This window comes from Gracilinanus agilis, chromosome 3, assembly GCF_016433145.1.
Source record: "Gracilinanus agilis isolate LMUSP501 chromosome 3, AgileGrace, whole genome shotgun sequence".
Classification (NCBI taxonomy): domain Eukaryota; kingdom Metazoa; phylum Chordata; class Mammalia; order Didelphimorphia; family Didelphidae; genus Gracilinanus; species Gracilinanus agilis.
Window position 1 is genome coordinate 345498744 of NC_058132.1, and position 17852 is coordinate 345516595.

At 34.4% G+C, this 17852-nt stretch overlaps 1 protein-coding gene across 3 annotated transcripts in view; it reads left to right on the top strand.

The window, feature by feature from the left end:
- The window catches only part of GSK3B (glycogen synthase kinase 3 beta), a 246289-nt gene that overhangs the window by 147101 nt on the left and 81336 nt on the right, over positions 1 to 17852 (top strand). For all 3 annotated transcript variants that reach the window (XM_044670080.1, XM_044670079.1, XM_044670078.1), the window contains exon 7: positions 10727 to 10824. In XM_044670080.1, coding sequence (XP_044526015.1) covers positions 10727 to 10824 — 98 coding nt within the window. The remainder of the gene's footprint in view (positions 1 to 10726; positions 10825 to 17852) is intronic.

Consider the following 17852-nt stretch of genomic DNA (forward strand, 5'->3'; position numbering starts at 1 on the left):
TGAGAGGTAGGTGCTATAAGCATCCCCATTTTTCAGTTGAATCTGAGGAAGGCAGAGGTTAAGTGACTTGCCAAGGGTTACATAACTAGTGTGTGAGGCAGAATTTAAATTCATGTTTTCCTCATTCCAGACCAAGTGCTCTATCCATTGATCCAGTGAGGAAGACAAACATCATTGTAGAAAAGACTGGTGGAAAGCAATCTCAATAGGGAAGGCAAGAAAGCAAGAAACCTTTAAAAACTTTGTTCTCTGTTACAAGGAGCAGGGGAGAGCTAGTTTATCAAGAAAGTTTCATACTATAGCCAGTAAAAGTCATGGGAATTGGGAGTATCTAAATGGAAGAAGTGATTGATCCCTTAAAAGAATGTGGACAAACCAGACTGAAAGGGGTTGAGAAAGGAAAGGAGTGGGTGGTGAAGAAGTAAAGGAATCAGAATAGACTGTTCTTGGAATGTTTGACAGTGAAAGGGAAAAGAGACTGAGACAGAGTAAGAAGGCAAACAGAACAGAATCATAAAAATCCGGAGTGGAAAGCACATCTAGAAGAGGGTCATCAGCAGGGTCCTATACAGCAAATATTTCAAGAAAGATGAGGCCTAAGAAAAGATCATCAGACTGGCAATTGATTTGTTAAATACCCAGTTAGCATGGTTGTAAGACTTCCTCCAGCTGCATTTAGCAGCTCATTAGTAGCGGTGGAAGAGGCAGATGGTAGGAGTAATCCAGGAATGAGGTTTGGCAAGAGATGAGTAGTGTGATTTGTCCAAAATTACATGGGAACTAGGAGAGTAGCTCGTTCATGTGTCAGGAGCAAAAATTGAGTGATTTAAAAAATTCCACCTTTCAAGATGCCAGTTACTTCAGCTCCTAAATTCTAGTGCAGTCTATCCTAGGCAGTATAGATCCTTCTTTCTTGCCGGGAGAGTGACTTTCTGGGAATTTTTTTATTTGTTTTGAGAATTGGAAGGGAATGGAGCAGAGGGGATAAAACTCAACACCCAGGTTAGCTTATTAAACTCACTACAGCACAGCAGTCTACCAAAGGGAGGTCTACACTCCACTTACAAAAGGTCATTCAGATAGCTACCTTGAGAGCATGATAGCACTGGGCTGTTGCATATAAGGAAAATGAATTAATTGGGTACCTTTTGAAGATAGGCCATTACTAACCTATGTGTGACATTGAGTTTATCTGAGAATCTATGTAATGTTCAAATTCTAGATGGTATTGAAGTTTTCTTGACTAGTAATAGCTCATCTACATTTGCTTTTAGTCTATAAGATGTTGCTACTAAACATTTATTTGTTAAATAGTACAGATAATTCTATCTTTTTAATTTGGTTGATTCTTTTATTCAAGAGGGTCATTAATTGCAAATTTCATAGCTCATTTCCAAAGGTATAAATTTTAGTTTTTAGTTATCAGGGACCATTCTTCAAAAGACTCTTTGAGTGACTGCCTTCTATAAACAATTGAGTTAGCAAGACTGAGAGGACTGTTCCCTGAGGCAAGATATTGTATGTCTCTGCTTTGGGACCTAAACACCCCAGTTCTAATGCCCTTCTTTAAAAAAAAATAGTGAATTAAGGGGCTGATATCAGTTCTCTGGGCAGGCATGGTCATTAGTAGGCTTTTCTTTAATTCTCATCTGTTATAGGTTTGGAAGACTTCCACTGGGTAGGGTTGGCAAACAGGTTTCTAAGAGTTTCCTTGAGCTGGAAACAGTAGCAACTGTTATCTTAAAAAAAAATAAAATAAAAGTTGTTCCCTATCTCTACAGTCTGTCAAACTGACAATGAAGGCTTCTTCACTTTCAGATCTTCTACAAGCTCTTTGACATTATGATTTATATAGATCCATTTAGAGGTGGTTTACTTAATCTATTTCATACTTTTCATTTTTGCCCCTCTAATTTCAAAAATAGTTTTCACTACCTTATGTGGTTATTTTTCCATTTACTTCACTACCCATAACTGTTGGTATCTTTCAAACAATCTTTAAAAAGGAATAAATCACTGGTTTAAAATTTAAATCAGTGGAAACTTGTGCGAAATAGATAAAGCACATAAGAGAACTAGATCTAAGTTTTACTTATTAAAATATTTCTTGTCCAGGCCTTCTTCCCCCAAAATTACCTTGTACTTATTTTAAATATATTTTGTATTTTCTAATATGTGTGCAATTTTGTTTCCCTAAAACAATGTAAACATGAAGACAATAGTTAGCATAGAGACCATTGACAAACCTAAAAGTACATTAAAATCTCAATAAACTAGAGTTCAAATAGCCAGAAATTTTACTTAACTTATACAATTTACTTTACTTAAATTTTGGGGAGTATGTTACAAGTGACAAGAATACTGACATGAATTTTCTAAGTTAACTAGCTGAGTCAAGATAGATTAAGGCCAGTCTCTATTTTTTTACATGTCTAGCATTATGCATTGAGAATTGAGATCCAAAATTCCTCAGTCAACAAAAAAATAAAATAAAAATGATGCTAAAGCCTAAAATTGAAGCTATATTTTTTAAAGATTTTTTTTAATAATAAGAGTAAGCACACACATCCCCCAATATATGCTCAATACTGATTAGAGATAAACAGCCATTTTGAACAATATCAGGTGATAGAGGGACAGATAGAAAGGGGGGCTCAGAATGCATGAAATCACAATAAGAGTAACCCTAATGTCATGAACATATATGTGGAGGAGCTGCCATTTATGGATTAAAGATATATAGGATGAGACACTGAAAACTTCACTGAACTAGGATTTAGGAAACCTGAGTTCTTTTTCCAATTCTTCCATGAACTAGGTCTCAGAATAAGTTATTTAATAATAATAATAGCTAACATTTACATAACACTTTAAGTTTTATAAAGTGGCTCCTCATAAGCAAAATGAAAGTGTTCTATTAAATAGTCTCCAGAATCCATTTCCTAATTATGAAATCAGAAAAAATTAGTTTTAGACTTAACGCTTATTATCCTGGAAAGAACCCTGGTTTTGAAGTCTTGAAGTCTGGGGAATCCTGATTCTGCTCATTAGTGTTTTTTATGACATTTATGGTAAATCTGTTAACATATCTGGACCTCCATTTCCTCATTGTGAAATGATAACTGATTTCAATAGTTCTCTAATAGGCCTAAATCTGTGAACCTCAAAATCAGAAAATTCAGTGATATAGTACAGTGGTGTCATACTCAAATAGAAACTGATCCCTTCCCCACATATTGATATAGAAAACTACAAATTAGCATTATTGATGTTGTATTGTATTTATTTTGTTTAACATTTCCCAGTTACATTTTAATCTGGCTCCCACTGCACTGAGAATTTTGCGGCTATGAGTCAATACCTGATCTTCATTCACTGATCATTCTAGTTAATTGGGGTTTTATTGTACTCTGCAGTTATATCACTCTATTCCTTCAAGTATCTCTGTTAAGTAAGAAAAGATCATGGTTGGCTGTGCCTTAACCACAACATGATAGATGCCTTGGTTTTGGCAGTTTGCCCGAGTTCACAAGAATTGGCAGCTAAGAGAATTAAATTTCCAAATCTCATGATTTCTTGTTCTATGCTTATACAACATTGCCTCTTACAGGCCTTCTTCTATTGTTCTAACTAAAAACTGATTTCTTGGAGTTATATATGAAAGCCTTATTTCTTCTACTGCATTTATAACATTATCATTTGGGGGTAATGTTTTTATATTCATGGGCAATTAATGGGTACCCCTTGCTTTTTCACTTTGATAAGTAGTTAGAAGAGATTTTAAAGCCTAGATAAAAATAAAGCATTCAGATAATAAAGGCTTTTTAAAAAACAACTTTGCATTAAGATCACATGTTCTCTGAGAAAAGAAAAGATAAAAAAAAGAACTTATATTCAGAAAGTTGATTTGTTTTATGTAGCTATAATATTCATTATTTAGAACTCTGAAGTGTATCAATGAGCTGAAGAATTTCCATTGGTTGAGAATTCTACTCCTTTGCTCTTTTTTTCTCAGATTCTTAATAGCCATTAAAAAAATTTACTGCCATGAACCTTCTCTACCACTATATACTGCCTTTTATTCCAGAATACAGTTAAACTGGCGAACTCTAATCCCTCCAGAATTATTGTCATATGAAAAGCCAGATAGGCAGCCAAAATGATAGCTTTTCAGGTGTTCTATTAAAACAAACAAAAAAACAGGTGGAGGTGACTGCTTCCATTCTGTTTCTACAATCCTGCCTCTCCCAAGAAAGGAGCAGTACAAGTAATTAGACTCAAGTACAGAAGTAATTCCAATGGTTTCATAATGAGCAGTGATGGGCAAACTACTGCCCGAGGGCCAGATGCGGGGGTCCCCCACCCCAAATGTTCTATCCAGTTGCACGACATTATTCCTAATCTGACAAATACAGTGAGTAGGATACAATACAATGAAACTTCAAAAGAGTTGCCTTAGAAACACTGACAGATGAGCATTTCAAAGCTAAAGAAAAGAGAGGAATAGATAGGAAGAAAAAAATAATTTAAAAGAAAAGTTAAAAAAAGAGCTGATAAGGAGGCAAGGATTAGGATTATAAGCAAGTATAGTCAGTAAGAAAAAAGACTACCTTTTGATCCATTCTTCAAACTCATATATAGTCAACCTGGTCATTTTTCAATCATTCATTCTAGCATAGTACAGTGATGATAAAATCTCAAATTCATTTATATTTTGCTTTTGAATAGTGTGAGGTTTTTTTGAACCATATTTTGTATTCCTGTTCATGCTTTGTTCAAGATAGTATTAAAATTAGTATTTCCTTCCTTTGAGTGGGAAGGGGGTTGGAAAGTGACCCCAAAACAAGCTGAGTAACAAAGAGAACTTAACTTGAGACTAAAAAGTTGCTACAGATAATTAATTACAGATAAAAAGTTGCTACAGATATTAATATTGAAAAGAAATTGTAAAGATGTTCTGCTCTGCATCTCCTCTTGTTCTAATTTAGAGATACCACCTTGATCGTTAATTTTGATTTCTAGGATAGCACTTCATCCTCAGTTTGCTCCCTTAACCTCAAGAATGAATATTTGATGAATTAATGGAAAGAATGTGTTATGTATTAAGCACTATGCTAAGAACTTGGGGTACAAGTACAAAAAATGAGACGTTGCCTTCTCTCAAAGAACTTACTAAGTAAGGGAGGAAACATTTCAATAGATTTTTAAAGGGCAGATTTTTTTAGATATAACACCATTGCCAGACTCTAAAGGGGGAGGCAATTCAAGAAGAATGGCAAGTTCCTAAAAAATTAAAATCTGACCATATAATCATTAAAGGTATTGATGGAATGGCATCTAAAGATATTTATTTAACATTCCAGGAATTCTTTATTAAGCTCAAATTCAAAAATAATTTAACAACTCACATTTACATCCAACTTTTAACATTTCCAACAAAAACACCATGAGATAATTCGTATAAGTATACAGTAACTAAAATCTAGAGAGGTTAAATAAATGACTTTATAATATATAATAACACATAACATGTTAGTATTAGAAATAGAACTTGAGCTCAGGTTTTCTGATTCACAAGTCCAGTGTTTTGTTTTTTTTTCCCCCTTGTTCAACATGTTGCCCCTTTGTGTTTTGGGTTTTTTAAGGGTTAGGGAACAAAGGAAGAATATAAAAGGGTGGCAGAATCTGTAAAAAGAAAGTCACAAAAGCTAAAGAAGATAATATATGTCTTGCAAAATTAGCTGAACAGAAAAAGAGCTTTTAAAAAGGATACAGCTTTGCTTTTGGAGGGTACAACATACTCAATTTTGTAAATATTTTCTTTGGCATACATTTTTGAACTAGAAAAATATAATAAAAAATCACTCTTCAAACTTGAAAATCAGAGCTAAATGAGATTTGGAGCCAAAGGTAGGTGTAGAATAGCACATAGAGATTTTAAGGTTTGGGCCTGGATGAATTATACCCAAAGGTACCAGATGAAATCGTACATTTGAGCACAGACTTGCTGTCAGTAGTTTTTAAGGATCTAAGAAAAACAAAAGTATCAGAAAATTGAAAATAACCTTGTCTTATCCTAATTTTCAAAATGGGCAAGAAGCTAGATCCTACAAACTGTAGGTTAGTGAATTTCATATTTATGCCAAGCAAAGTTTTGCCCAATTAATCAAGGGAAACTATAGTGCCTATTATGTGCCAGGCATTATGCTAAACTCTTTTTACAAATATCTCATTTCATCCTAACATCCCTGTTAGGTAAATGATATTAGTATCATCCCCATTTTACTGTTGAACTGAGGCAAACTGAGGTGCCTGGAGTCACACAGTTAGTAAGTGTCAAAGGCCAGATTTAAATTTATGTCTTTTTGGCTCCAAAGCTGTACCTCTTACTTCCTCTACTATCAAGTGGATGTTTTATGAACACAGGAGCCAATCTGGGTTCTCTTTGAAAACAATTCTCTAGTGGAAAGAAAACTGGTTTTACTGACATAACACCCAAGTTTAGATTCTAGATTTAATATTTATTATCTCTGTGATTCTAAGCAGAATCTTCGTTTCTGAACTTTAGTTTCTTCATCATTAAAATGTGAACTGTGTAAATCTCTGAGATCTACCAAAAGTCCTGTTAGACTAACTTTATTTCCTTTTAGGATATGATCATTAGACCTGGAAGTGCAATGGAATTATATATAGTGTATATGTATTTCAGAAAGGCAAAATGGAGAAATTTGAGCTAGATGATATTAGGGGAATTATTTAGACTTGACTAGGTACTGGATAAATTCTGATAAATGGATCAACATCAACCCTTAAGTTGAATTATGATGGTTTCTAAAAGAGATTAAATTTTGTTCCATTCAAAATTTCTGTTTATTCAACAACAGATTTAATAAGGAAATTGATGATAATCTTATCAAAACAACAGATAATACAAAGCTAGAAGACAGTAATGAGATCATAGATTTGAAGCTGAAAGAGACCTTACTTGCAATTAAGGCCACATCTCTCATTTTATAAACTACTACCAAATCACTACAAAATGGTGATTTGATACAGAAATTAAATATCTGAGGTAGGCTTTGAACCCAGGTCTTGGCTAACTACAGCCCAATCTAGTATCCTAATATCACAGTCCTTGAGATGTTTATAAAGATAGGAGAAATGGTACCAAAGAAAAGCCAAATTGGACCAAGTGTATACATATATATATATATATTCATTCTCCCTCTTCCTCTCTCTCTCCCCCCCTCCTTCTCTCCTTCCCTCCCTCCCCTCTGGAGGTAACACAATTGCAAGGGCATTGAGATTCTGAAATACAAGATATTTGAGGGAGGGGAAGAAACCAAGGACATGAAAAAAAATCAAGAGAATTTAAAACATTGCTACTTAATAACCCAGATGGCTACTAGTCTATCCAAAATCTTTATTAGAGTCATCCCTAGAGAAATTGAGGACATCTTTAATGAGGTTGTATGTCTCTCCCCCCTCCCCCCACCCCCAACCCCCATAATCCAACTGCCTTTTTGAGTTAATTGAGTAATGGCTTTGAATCTATTCTGGCTAGAATAGAATAAAATAGGTATTGTTCCCATTTTACAGATGGAAAAACTAAAGTATAGAGGATTTAAGTGACTTGCCTAGGGTCACACAGCTAATAAGTGTCTGAATCAGTTTTTGAGCTTATTTCCTCTGATTTCAAGTCAAACATTCTTTCAACTCGAGCACATTAGAATTGGAAGGGACTTCCAACCTCATTTTGAAAGCACTCACTAACACACTTTACAAATGGTCATCTAGCTTCTAATGAATGTACTCTTATTCACTTATCTGATTAAGTAAAACTATTATTTTGTCTACCTTGTTAGAGCTCCTCAGTGTAAAAAATCTATATATTTCCCAAGGTTTTGACTTATTTTAATTTACAAATTCAGAACTTGTTGATCCACTTGATAAAACTATAAAATAATATACTAATTTTCTAGGTTATAGGTAGGAGGGAATTAATTGCTTTACCTCACACAGATGCCAAAGGAACATGAAGTCAATCTACTTTTGTTTTCTGGAAATTTTCAATTTGCTAATGGACAATGTGCATCAGTTTTCTTTACCTTACCATATGTAACTACTTATTAATTATTTAGGATATCATACATTTTATAAAGTACTTAAGACTTTTCTTGTCCTGTTCTAATAATTGCACTTTGACCATTTTCACCAGTTTTTTAATTTTCTACCAGAGAATAAGAGGGAAATATATCTTCTAAAAATGAAATTTAGTACATTTTGGTCATAACTATAGTTAAAGATTAAATAAAGTATGGGATAAAATTGCTTTAACATTTACTAAAAGTAATTTTTTATGATTTCTTTATATCATTTTCAACATCATGAAAACAGGGTGTGAACTTCATTTACTATACCTTGTGAATTGCCCAGAATTGTATTTTAGCCACAGAATTACAACTGCTACCATTCTGTAAGCTCTTTTGTCATTTACAAATTAAGCCTGGCCACTTAGAGAGGAGGTGTGGTAATAATGCCTCATCCATTATGTCTGGAGTACATAATGGCAGTAGCCACCTATCCAAACTGGTTGACCTGCTTAAAGGCTATTCCCACTACATTCCATCCTCCATTCAGCTCAAGGTGAAACTACCTTAGTTGGACCCTAATATTAAAGTCCCTGGAATGTATAAAATAGCATAAATGGTATTAAAGAGAACAGAGAAAAGCCAGATTAGACCAAGTATATATATATGTGTGTGTGTGTGTGTGTGTGTGTGTGTGTGTGTGTGTGTCCTCCTCCTCCTCCCCCCCATTTCTTCAAAATTTTGTCTCAGGCTCTATTGCAAAAGTTGACTCCCAACCATACATCAAGAATCCTTCATAATTCCTTGGAAGATATAAGAACAGAAATTACCCTTCTCAGAGGCCTTCTAATAATAAACATCAAATGAGACAAACCCAAGAGATACACGTTTGTGAAAGCTTTTACTGTTGTAATGGAGAAGATAGAATTGGGTCCAAGTTGAGGAGAGTTTCCTTGTGAGTGGTCAGATTCTTCAGTTTTTTTGGAGGTTTTTTGCTAATTGCATCACAACCTCACTCAGATATTGTACCATCTCTTTGGAAGAGATCTATAAAATCACTCAAAGGAATTTGGCCTATTTATCTAGAAGAGAGAACAAATAGATGAGAAATTCTAATGCTTAGATTTCAAAATGCATTTAGATGAACATCCTATAGAGTTATGCCTACATTAATAGAGATGGACAACAAATTGGGCCTGACCTGAAGTTGAACAGGAAGATTTTATGAAATTGCCAAATTCTTTTACAGACCCCAAGCTTCTCATAAAAGCAAAGACCCAATTTTTAAATACTAATATTGTACTAGTGATTTCTGGAACATCATTACTTTTGAAAAATTATGATCAGTGTCATTTAGTACAAGATGGGCCTGCAACATATAATCAGTGAGCAGTAGGAGCAAAACATATCATGTAGAAATAGTATTGTAGGAAGAGTAGTCATGAGGCAAGAATTAGAGATGGCAGGTAGGCAGTCAAAGTACTCCATTAGTACCCTCCAAATACTGGAACAAAAACCCCTAACACGTTGAATGCTTCCCTTGTGGCAAAATTTGTGAGAATATGGACAAGAATATGCATGAGCAGACATGGATGATTTGAAACTTATCTTGTGGAGAACTCCAGAATTGAAGAGACTTCAGATCCATTTTGTTTGAGAGATTTTTTAAAAAAAGAACAAGAACAATACTCAATCATTATGAGAGGTATTCTAATAGTTTTGGTAATTATTGAAGACTTATATGGTAAATTTGCAGTACAGTTGCTGTTAACATGAGTTTGAAGAATATTTGGCAAAAGATCCAACTTAGCAAAAATTTTTCCAAGACCTCCTTCCCACTACATTCCATCTTCCCACCTCCTTCCTAGAATTTTAGATTGGACTGGGAACATCCGAAAATTGTACCCCTCTTCCCCTTGAATCTCAAGTACTTTTCTGTCACTTCTCTGCCATTTAAAAAATGAATTCTGTTATTTGTTCTTTTAAGAGTATGAGCATAGTTTAAATTTTGATTTAAATTATTTTATATAGTTAAAAAAAGGATCCATATACTCATTTCCTTACTATTATCTAATATTTAAAGTTTATATTATATATCATTAAGTGTTTACAAAATTTACTATTGCTTACCAGTATTCCAGTCAACCCTTGAAGGACAAAATATTTTTTTCCCAAAACTGAGATTAGATATACTTGCAACTGAAAACTTCCTGTTACGGATCCTACCTTGTGCTCCTTTTTTAGGCAGTGTCTAATTAACCTGGATTTTTCTATTCCTTGGAACATTTAATACCTGTTGATATTGGTAAGCAGCTACCATTCCCTGCATTGTTACTCTTATTTATTTGGCCCAAGGCATATGAACATGTGAACTGACATTGTGTTCCTATTGAGTTTCTCATTATTTTTCATTGTCTAGGCTTCTTATATAATGACCATAGTACTTCATTTCAAAATATACCTAATCTCAAAAACGTTGGGAATTTTTCCAAATTTGAAATATGCAACCCATTGAGAATAATAATTAATAATTATTTGTGATAAAAGTAAAAATAACAAATATTTCTCAACATGCCTCAATAACTCAATAACTGCAATACCATAATAAACCCTTATTTTTTTTTTTTTCTTTTTAGATGTATGGTCTGCAGGATGTGTATTGGCTGAGCTGTTGCTAGGACAACCAATCTTTCCAGGAGACAGTGGTGTGGATCAGTTGGTGGAAATAATCAAGGTTGGTACTTAATTGGAATTGTAGAGCTTTTGAATTGGAAGAGATTTTAGTATTAATGTGAACTAACTTCATCCTTTTCTAGAAAAGGGAATAGGCATAGGTTAAGCAGCTTGCCCAGAGCTACACAGCTACAAGTTTCAGTTCTGGGACAAGATTTTCTGATTTCCAGCTGAGGCTAATTAATTTGTTTCCAAGGTCTAACGCAAGAAAGTGGAAGTTCGCCGACTTAATTTTTTTGCTATTATTTAATGTACTTAATAAAAAAAGTAAGGTTAAGATCGTAATTTGAAATGATGGTCTTGACTTTTTCAACGTGGATTTTTGGATTTTTTTGAAAGTCCTAACATTAATGCTTTTAGTAAAGTCTTCCTTGTTTATGATTTTGTATCCTGATAGTAGTTCACTTTGCTTTTTAACAAAATATAGAACTTGAATTCTTGCATTATTTTGTATGTATTTATTAGACACCTAAAGAACATAGGCCCTGTGATAAGCATTGGGGATAACAAATAAAGTTGAAACTGTAAGATAATAGAATAAAAGCAGCAGAGAGAAGTAAAGAGATTGGGATGTGGAGAATAGAAAGTAGTCTCACAAGAAAAGCTAGGAGATTCCATGTATGTCAATATATGTCCATATTTTCCATATATCTGGTAAGAACAATAGATGTTATAGTTAGTTTCATTGTGGGGTAGAGGTGGGATTTTGAACACAAGGAGACTAATTTCTCTCAGAAAAGTTTATACTTAAAAAGATCTCTGTTTCTCTCCCTCTCCCTGCTTAGGCTTGGAAAAGGAGGAGGTATTGTAGATCTGATCTAGCTGTAGGATGGCCAGCACCCATGGTTATAGATGTAACATAGAAACAGATAGAATAACCTAATATAAGTACAGTTAGCAAGGATAGAAGGGTAAGGATGAGCCTCATGTTTCTTGAAATAGTCTTTTGAACATTGCTTCTATTTGACATTACATCCCTCCTGAATTGATATTTTTTGAAGAGTGAGGTAATGCAAATAAAAGGAAAGAGACAAAAGAATAAAATACACAAATAAGATATTAAAATTAAATAGTAAACAGAATTCAAATTTATCCCTCATAAATTACTTGAAAATTACATTGATCAGGCAGAGAGCAGAGCTTTCATGAAACAGTGTGAATTATTAGAACAAAGATGAAAGCCTAAAAAATATCAGAAAGTCCGTTTTCTTTCTTAAGGTACCAACTCCCATCAAAAGTATTTACTGAGAGGGAGAGATCAGTGAGATGAGATAAGGATCATCAGAGTATGAAGCAGTGACTAGAATGCTGGATTTGAGATCAGTAAATTCAAATTCTGCCACAAATATTAACTAGTTTTGTGTTTGGACAAATCATTTAACCTTGTTCAGCTTTGATTACCTCATTTGTAAAATGAGAATAATAATAATAATAATAATAATTCCTATCTCCCTGTAAGTGTTAAAATTAATGGTTTGGCTAAATATATAAAAATTATAAATAAAAGAGGTAGAAATAGTGAAAGTACAAAAGGGTAGAAAAGACATTAGCCTATCTAACCAAATATTGTTCCAGTGCTTGGCTCAGCCAGGACTTGTTAACCTTCAATCAGAATTAAACTATCTTCAGAAGACAGGAAGGGAAACCAGCTATCCACTCACCCAAGACAATGACTGGAGCTGAAGGTGACTCCTGAGGCCTACTTTCTTTGAGCCAACGACCTTCTTCTTGAAGCTGACTTCCTTCTTGGAGTGACCCTCTTCTTGGAGTTCACTCTCTCCTTGGAGTGACTCTTCTTGGAGTTCACTCTCTCTACTAGCCTCTTTCACCAGATTCCTTCACCAGCCTTCTCCACCAGACTCCTTCACTAGCCTCCCTCCTCAGGGATTTTCATGGCTTTTTGGTGGTTTCCTGTCCCTGCCCCTTTTCATGGGAACCAATCACAGTTTCCAAATTGTCTGAGTTTTCACCTTTGGAACCACACCTTTCTGAGTGTGTGAACTCTTAAGTTTCTGGCTTGATCTTGTCTAGCATCAAGTAAGGTGTGAACTCACAGAGAACCAAGAATTCCCTTTCACATCCCAGGCTTGTTGCAAGAATCAAATGAGATAATTTATAAATACCTTTGCAAACTTTAAAAAATGATAGCTCTTAATAATATTGTTGCTGTTGTTATTATTTTAAAACCTTGACCATGAAAGAGCCTAAAGGCAATATATTTAAAAAATCACAAATGAAAAATTCTCAGACCTATTATAGCCAAAGGGCAGAGTTAAAACAGAAAGGTATCACTGATCACCTAAAATAAACCTCAAAGCAAAAAAGTCACGGTAATGTCATAGCTAAATCCAAAGCTTTGAGGTCAAGGAAAAAATACTGCAAATAGCCAAAGAGTTCAAGTACTAGGAAGCTATAGTCAGAATCACACAGCATCTGATAAATGGCATTTAAAAGGAAAGGATAGCTTGGAAAATGATATTCAAGAAGGCAACAACAGATTAAGAGACACAATCAATTTTACCCACATTACACATGACAGGGGAAAATGGACCTTAAATAAAATAGAAAACTTCCAAGTATTCCTGATGTGACCAGAACTGAGTAGATATTTTGAAATACACACACAGTTTTTAAAAGAAACTTATAAAGTAAATACTTTTGAGTAATTCAAAAGGATTCTACAGTAACAAAGTATTCATATTTTTAATAGGTGAGAGAAAAACAAATCTCTCTCCTGACTTCTGTCTTCAAAGGTCACAGAGTCCCAAGATTATTTTGAAAATTAACTACCAAAATATTAGTAAAGAGCTTTGAAAACCTTAAAGTACTACATAAATGCTAGTTATTGTTGTTATTAAGTATAGAACAGAGGATGTGGGAGAAGTTTTGTAAAATTCTGATATTCTTGAAAGAAAAAGGAAAAGGTAAAGAAGGAAAAAAAGGAATGCACTATGGAAGGAAGAAGAAAGATGAGACCAGAACTTATTCATATAATCATGGTGTCAGAGAAGATTATGCAAACATGGAGGAGGAGACAAGTAGCAGAGTATACATGAACCTTACTTTCATCTGAACTGGGCAAAAAAAAAAAGGGTTGAATTAATATACAAAAAGTATGGTGTAAAATTTATTAAACAACAGGGAATCTATTAAGGATAGTAAGGGATAATTTCAGGGTAGGAATCTTCAAAAGACATTGCATATTTGGAATGTGGAATCCAAAATGGAGAATAAAGGTAAATGAAGGGCAAGAACTTATTACCAGAGATTGAGGATAGGGAAGAAGAAAAGAGATAGGTAAATGGAAGAAGATTGTATCAAATAAGAATAACTTCTCTCCACACTCTTTTTGTAAAAAGAAGAATGTAAAGTAATAGGACGATGGGTAATACCTAGTTAATCATAACTGAAAGTGAATGGGATGAATTCAAATATAAAGCAGAAGAGTTTAGAAAAAATGAATTAAAAAGTAGAATGCAAGAGTATATTGTTCTTAGGAAACATACTTTAAACAGAAAGTTCCACACAGAATTAAAAAAATAAGGAACTGTAGCAAAATCAGATGTACTCAGAAAAATAAAGATAGGCATCAGCATCTCAGGCCAAACAACAATAAAAATGAATTTGATTAAAAGAGAAAAATTTTCAAACTACATTATGCTCAAAGCTAGACAGGAATTTAATATATATGCACCAAATGGCATTATATTGGAAAATTAAAAAAAAGAACCTTCCTTGCCATCTCCTGACATTAAAAGACTTTCAACAGAATTCGCATGCTGTCTTTTCATTCCTACTAGCCATCCTCACATCATTCTATTTTTTGATAGTATTTTTTATTCCAATTCTTTGGGATTTCTTGATATTTATCTGTTGTAATCTATTCACATCCACCATGTGCTTCTCCACTGGTCCCTATGCAATGCTCATTTTTAATTCTTTAGAGACTTTTATCTTTCATGTTGTGCATTGTTGATATTTTAAAATTTGGCCTTTACATTCATGGGAAATTTGTGGTCATTAAAGAGCATTGTAATTTCCTGAAAGCAATCTGTCCTATTCTCCTCCTTTTCAACTGAGTTCAGTTAGTCATCCAGCTGTACTCTCTGTCCCAGATATAGGTACTCTTGAACATAATCTATGGGGTATCCATCCAAATGTGTTTTGAAATTTGGACAATAGAGATTCTTTGTTCACTTGGTCTTTCCTATGTAAATGACCAGGCCAAACTCCAGGAGGTCCAGTAGTATTCTGGTGCTTAATGCAGTCAGCACAGTCATTTGTGAATAGGATCATCTGGAGAAATGCACCATCTGTTGTAAACTGAGCCTGTTTCAAGCCAGTCTGATGCTTCAGGTTCAAATTGGAATGAAATGAGACACTTGTAGGTCATCTCACAGTTAACAGGTTTACTTAGCCACAGCCAGCAAAGGATATTTAACAAAAGATTCAGTTGGGGTCAGCCTCCTTAACTTTGTGTTGACTATGCTAGTAACTCAGAAGTCAGTGAATAGTGAGCCATCCCCACCTCCAATGCTAGTGTTTTTCTTAGGCCACCATTAAGTTATACCAGTCATCTGAGCCTTACCTTGTTCAGCCAATTAGTCTTTAAGGACAATTTTAATACCTGTTAAAGAAAAACTATCTTATCATGTATGGCAGATATTTCTATTTCCACATCATTGGTGTTGTAGTTCTAAAGGTCTACAAAAATCTTATATCACCAAATTATGTAGAACCATTTATGGACATTTCAAATCTTGAGAAGATAAGAAGGCTAATCAAATGTCCCCTTGAAACAGTAACAGAATATGAGCAAAAGCCAAGAACAGAATTCCTTGGCTTTATCTCCTCTCTTGAGAAGGAGCAAGCCCTGAATCTTAACAGTTTAGTCTTTGTAATTACAAATCTTTGCAGTTCCAGTGGATATTCCAATATAAAGAGATGATTATGATGATCAGGAACATCAGAACAATGACATAAGTGGTAAAACTTCTAGGGTCAATGTTATCTATAGTAAGAAAGATAAAAGGTCTTTACCTACTTCTCCATAGTCTGTTCCATGGCCAGGGTTGATACTAAGGATCACCCTTTGTAAATCACCTGTACTATTCTTTGTTCCTTTGAATTTCTATGGATATGGCAATTATGCCATATCTTTGTACTTTTAGAGGTTTCTACAGAGAAACTGGACCATTCACACACATACACCCAAGTTCAATGAGGGCTAAAAAGATAGTTTCACCTTCCCCCTGATACCAGAAAGCAAGCTTCTCACCACCACCACCCCCTCTTTGGTCCTACAAATCTTCTCTGAGAAAGTTTTCCAGGGACTACTACATACTATATAGCAATGTTGTAAATGTAAAGGGACCATATAAGATCATAATAAGTTATATTCGACCTTCCTTTGCAACTGCTCATGCCAATACTCTCTCCTCTAGGTCCCCTTCCCCCCACCTCAGACTTTACAGGGGCCAAGTGATGCCCCTGATCAGCTTGGGCCTGAGTGTTGGCCCTATATGTGAGTCTGAGTGCTGCTTCTTTGGGCCTTGCTGATCTCTGCCACTTATGCTGCCTCTGGTGAGACCTGTGGGCAGACTCTTTGACTACACTGGATCCCATTTCACAACTGCTGTTTGTGTATTGCTCACTGGAATAGCCAGAGAGAAACAGTTACAGTTCATAAGATTGAGAATGGAAGCTGTTTCTCCTTTAAACTTGAGGTACATTTGGTTTATTTGTCCATATTCCATTATATTCATCTACTGCAGTTTGTGTAGCCTTCTCCAAATCCATGGATACCTAATTTATTTCCAGTTCTTTGCTATGACAAAAAGCACTGCCATAAATATTTTCATATACATGAGCATTTATTTTTTAGAAATGACCTCTGTTGGTTAATATGCCTGTCAGTGGAATCTCCACATCATCTGCTCTTTTAATTTCTATTAGAATGAAATAAGATAATCAGAGACCATGGGAAAGTTAACAAAATCTGATTTATTTAGCTTTAGGGAAAAAAATTTAGCAACAGATTCAGTTGAGTTCAGTTCTCTTAACTATGTTGGCCATGGTTATCCACTGGTCAGAAATCTGAGGGAAGAGAGCCACTCTACCGCCTTATATTATGGCTTTTATACAGGGAATTGTCAGTTGGACAGAATATAAGTCTCCCTGAGTCCATGGATAGGCTGGAGCTGACTAAACTGACTCAGCAAGCCTATTGTTAAATTTTTACTGTATTTACACTTTGGAAATTGGCAAATGATAGAAATCAGGGTTTGATTTGTTGCTCTGTTAATTGTGTAAACTTAAGGAAATGATAGAGAAAGTGTTTAAAATGCTAATTAAAGATGTATACTTTTTTTGGTGAGTCAGTTGTTATATATGTACCAGCACACCACTTTCTGAACCACTTAAGTCTCAAAGTCATTTTTAAAACCTTTTAAAGTAAAACTAGCCTAGTTTATATGATAATTAATCCTACTATCATGTTATTCACAAGAAAGCCCTCTTCAATGTCTTATCTTTGATGGTTCTCCATTACAGTGATAGGCATCTTTGGTAAATATACATCATGTTGTATGACTCCTGCTTTTTATGATCACATAGTTATTAAATGGGATTATATTTTGTTTTTACGGCTTTCAAAGAATCTTGAGTGAATTTGATGTATAGATGGGAGACAATTATAAAAGAATCTTTTAGGCAGTGTTTTGTTCTATAAAATCAAATGCTTTTTCACAGCCAGGGAACAATAAGTATATTAGGAGCTTGTAACTTTGTCTTTCACTTAGTTATGAAGAAAAAAATGTGACTCACTGTTGAGTGAAAAATGCCATTCACAAAAACTACAAATGCATAAAATATCTGAGTATCAACCTACCATGATTCACTCTAGCATGAAAAGTGTTTAAACTGAAGGAAAGAGGAAAGACCAATGGAAAATAATGGCATTGATATCCAGTGCCCTCACTGAACCACTGAAAGATGGAGGTAGAATCCAGATTTTAAGATAGAGACTCA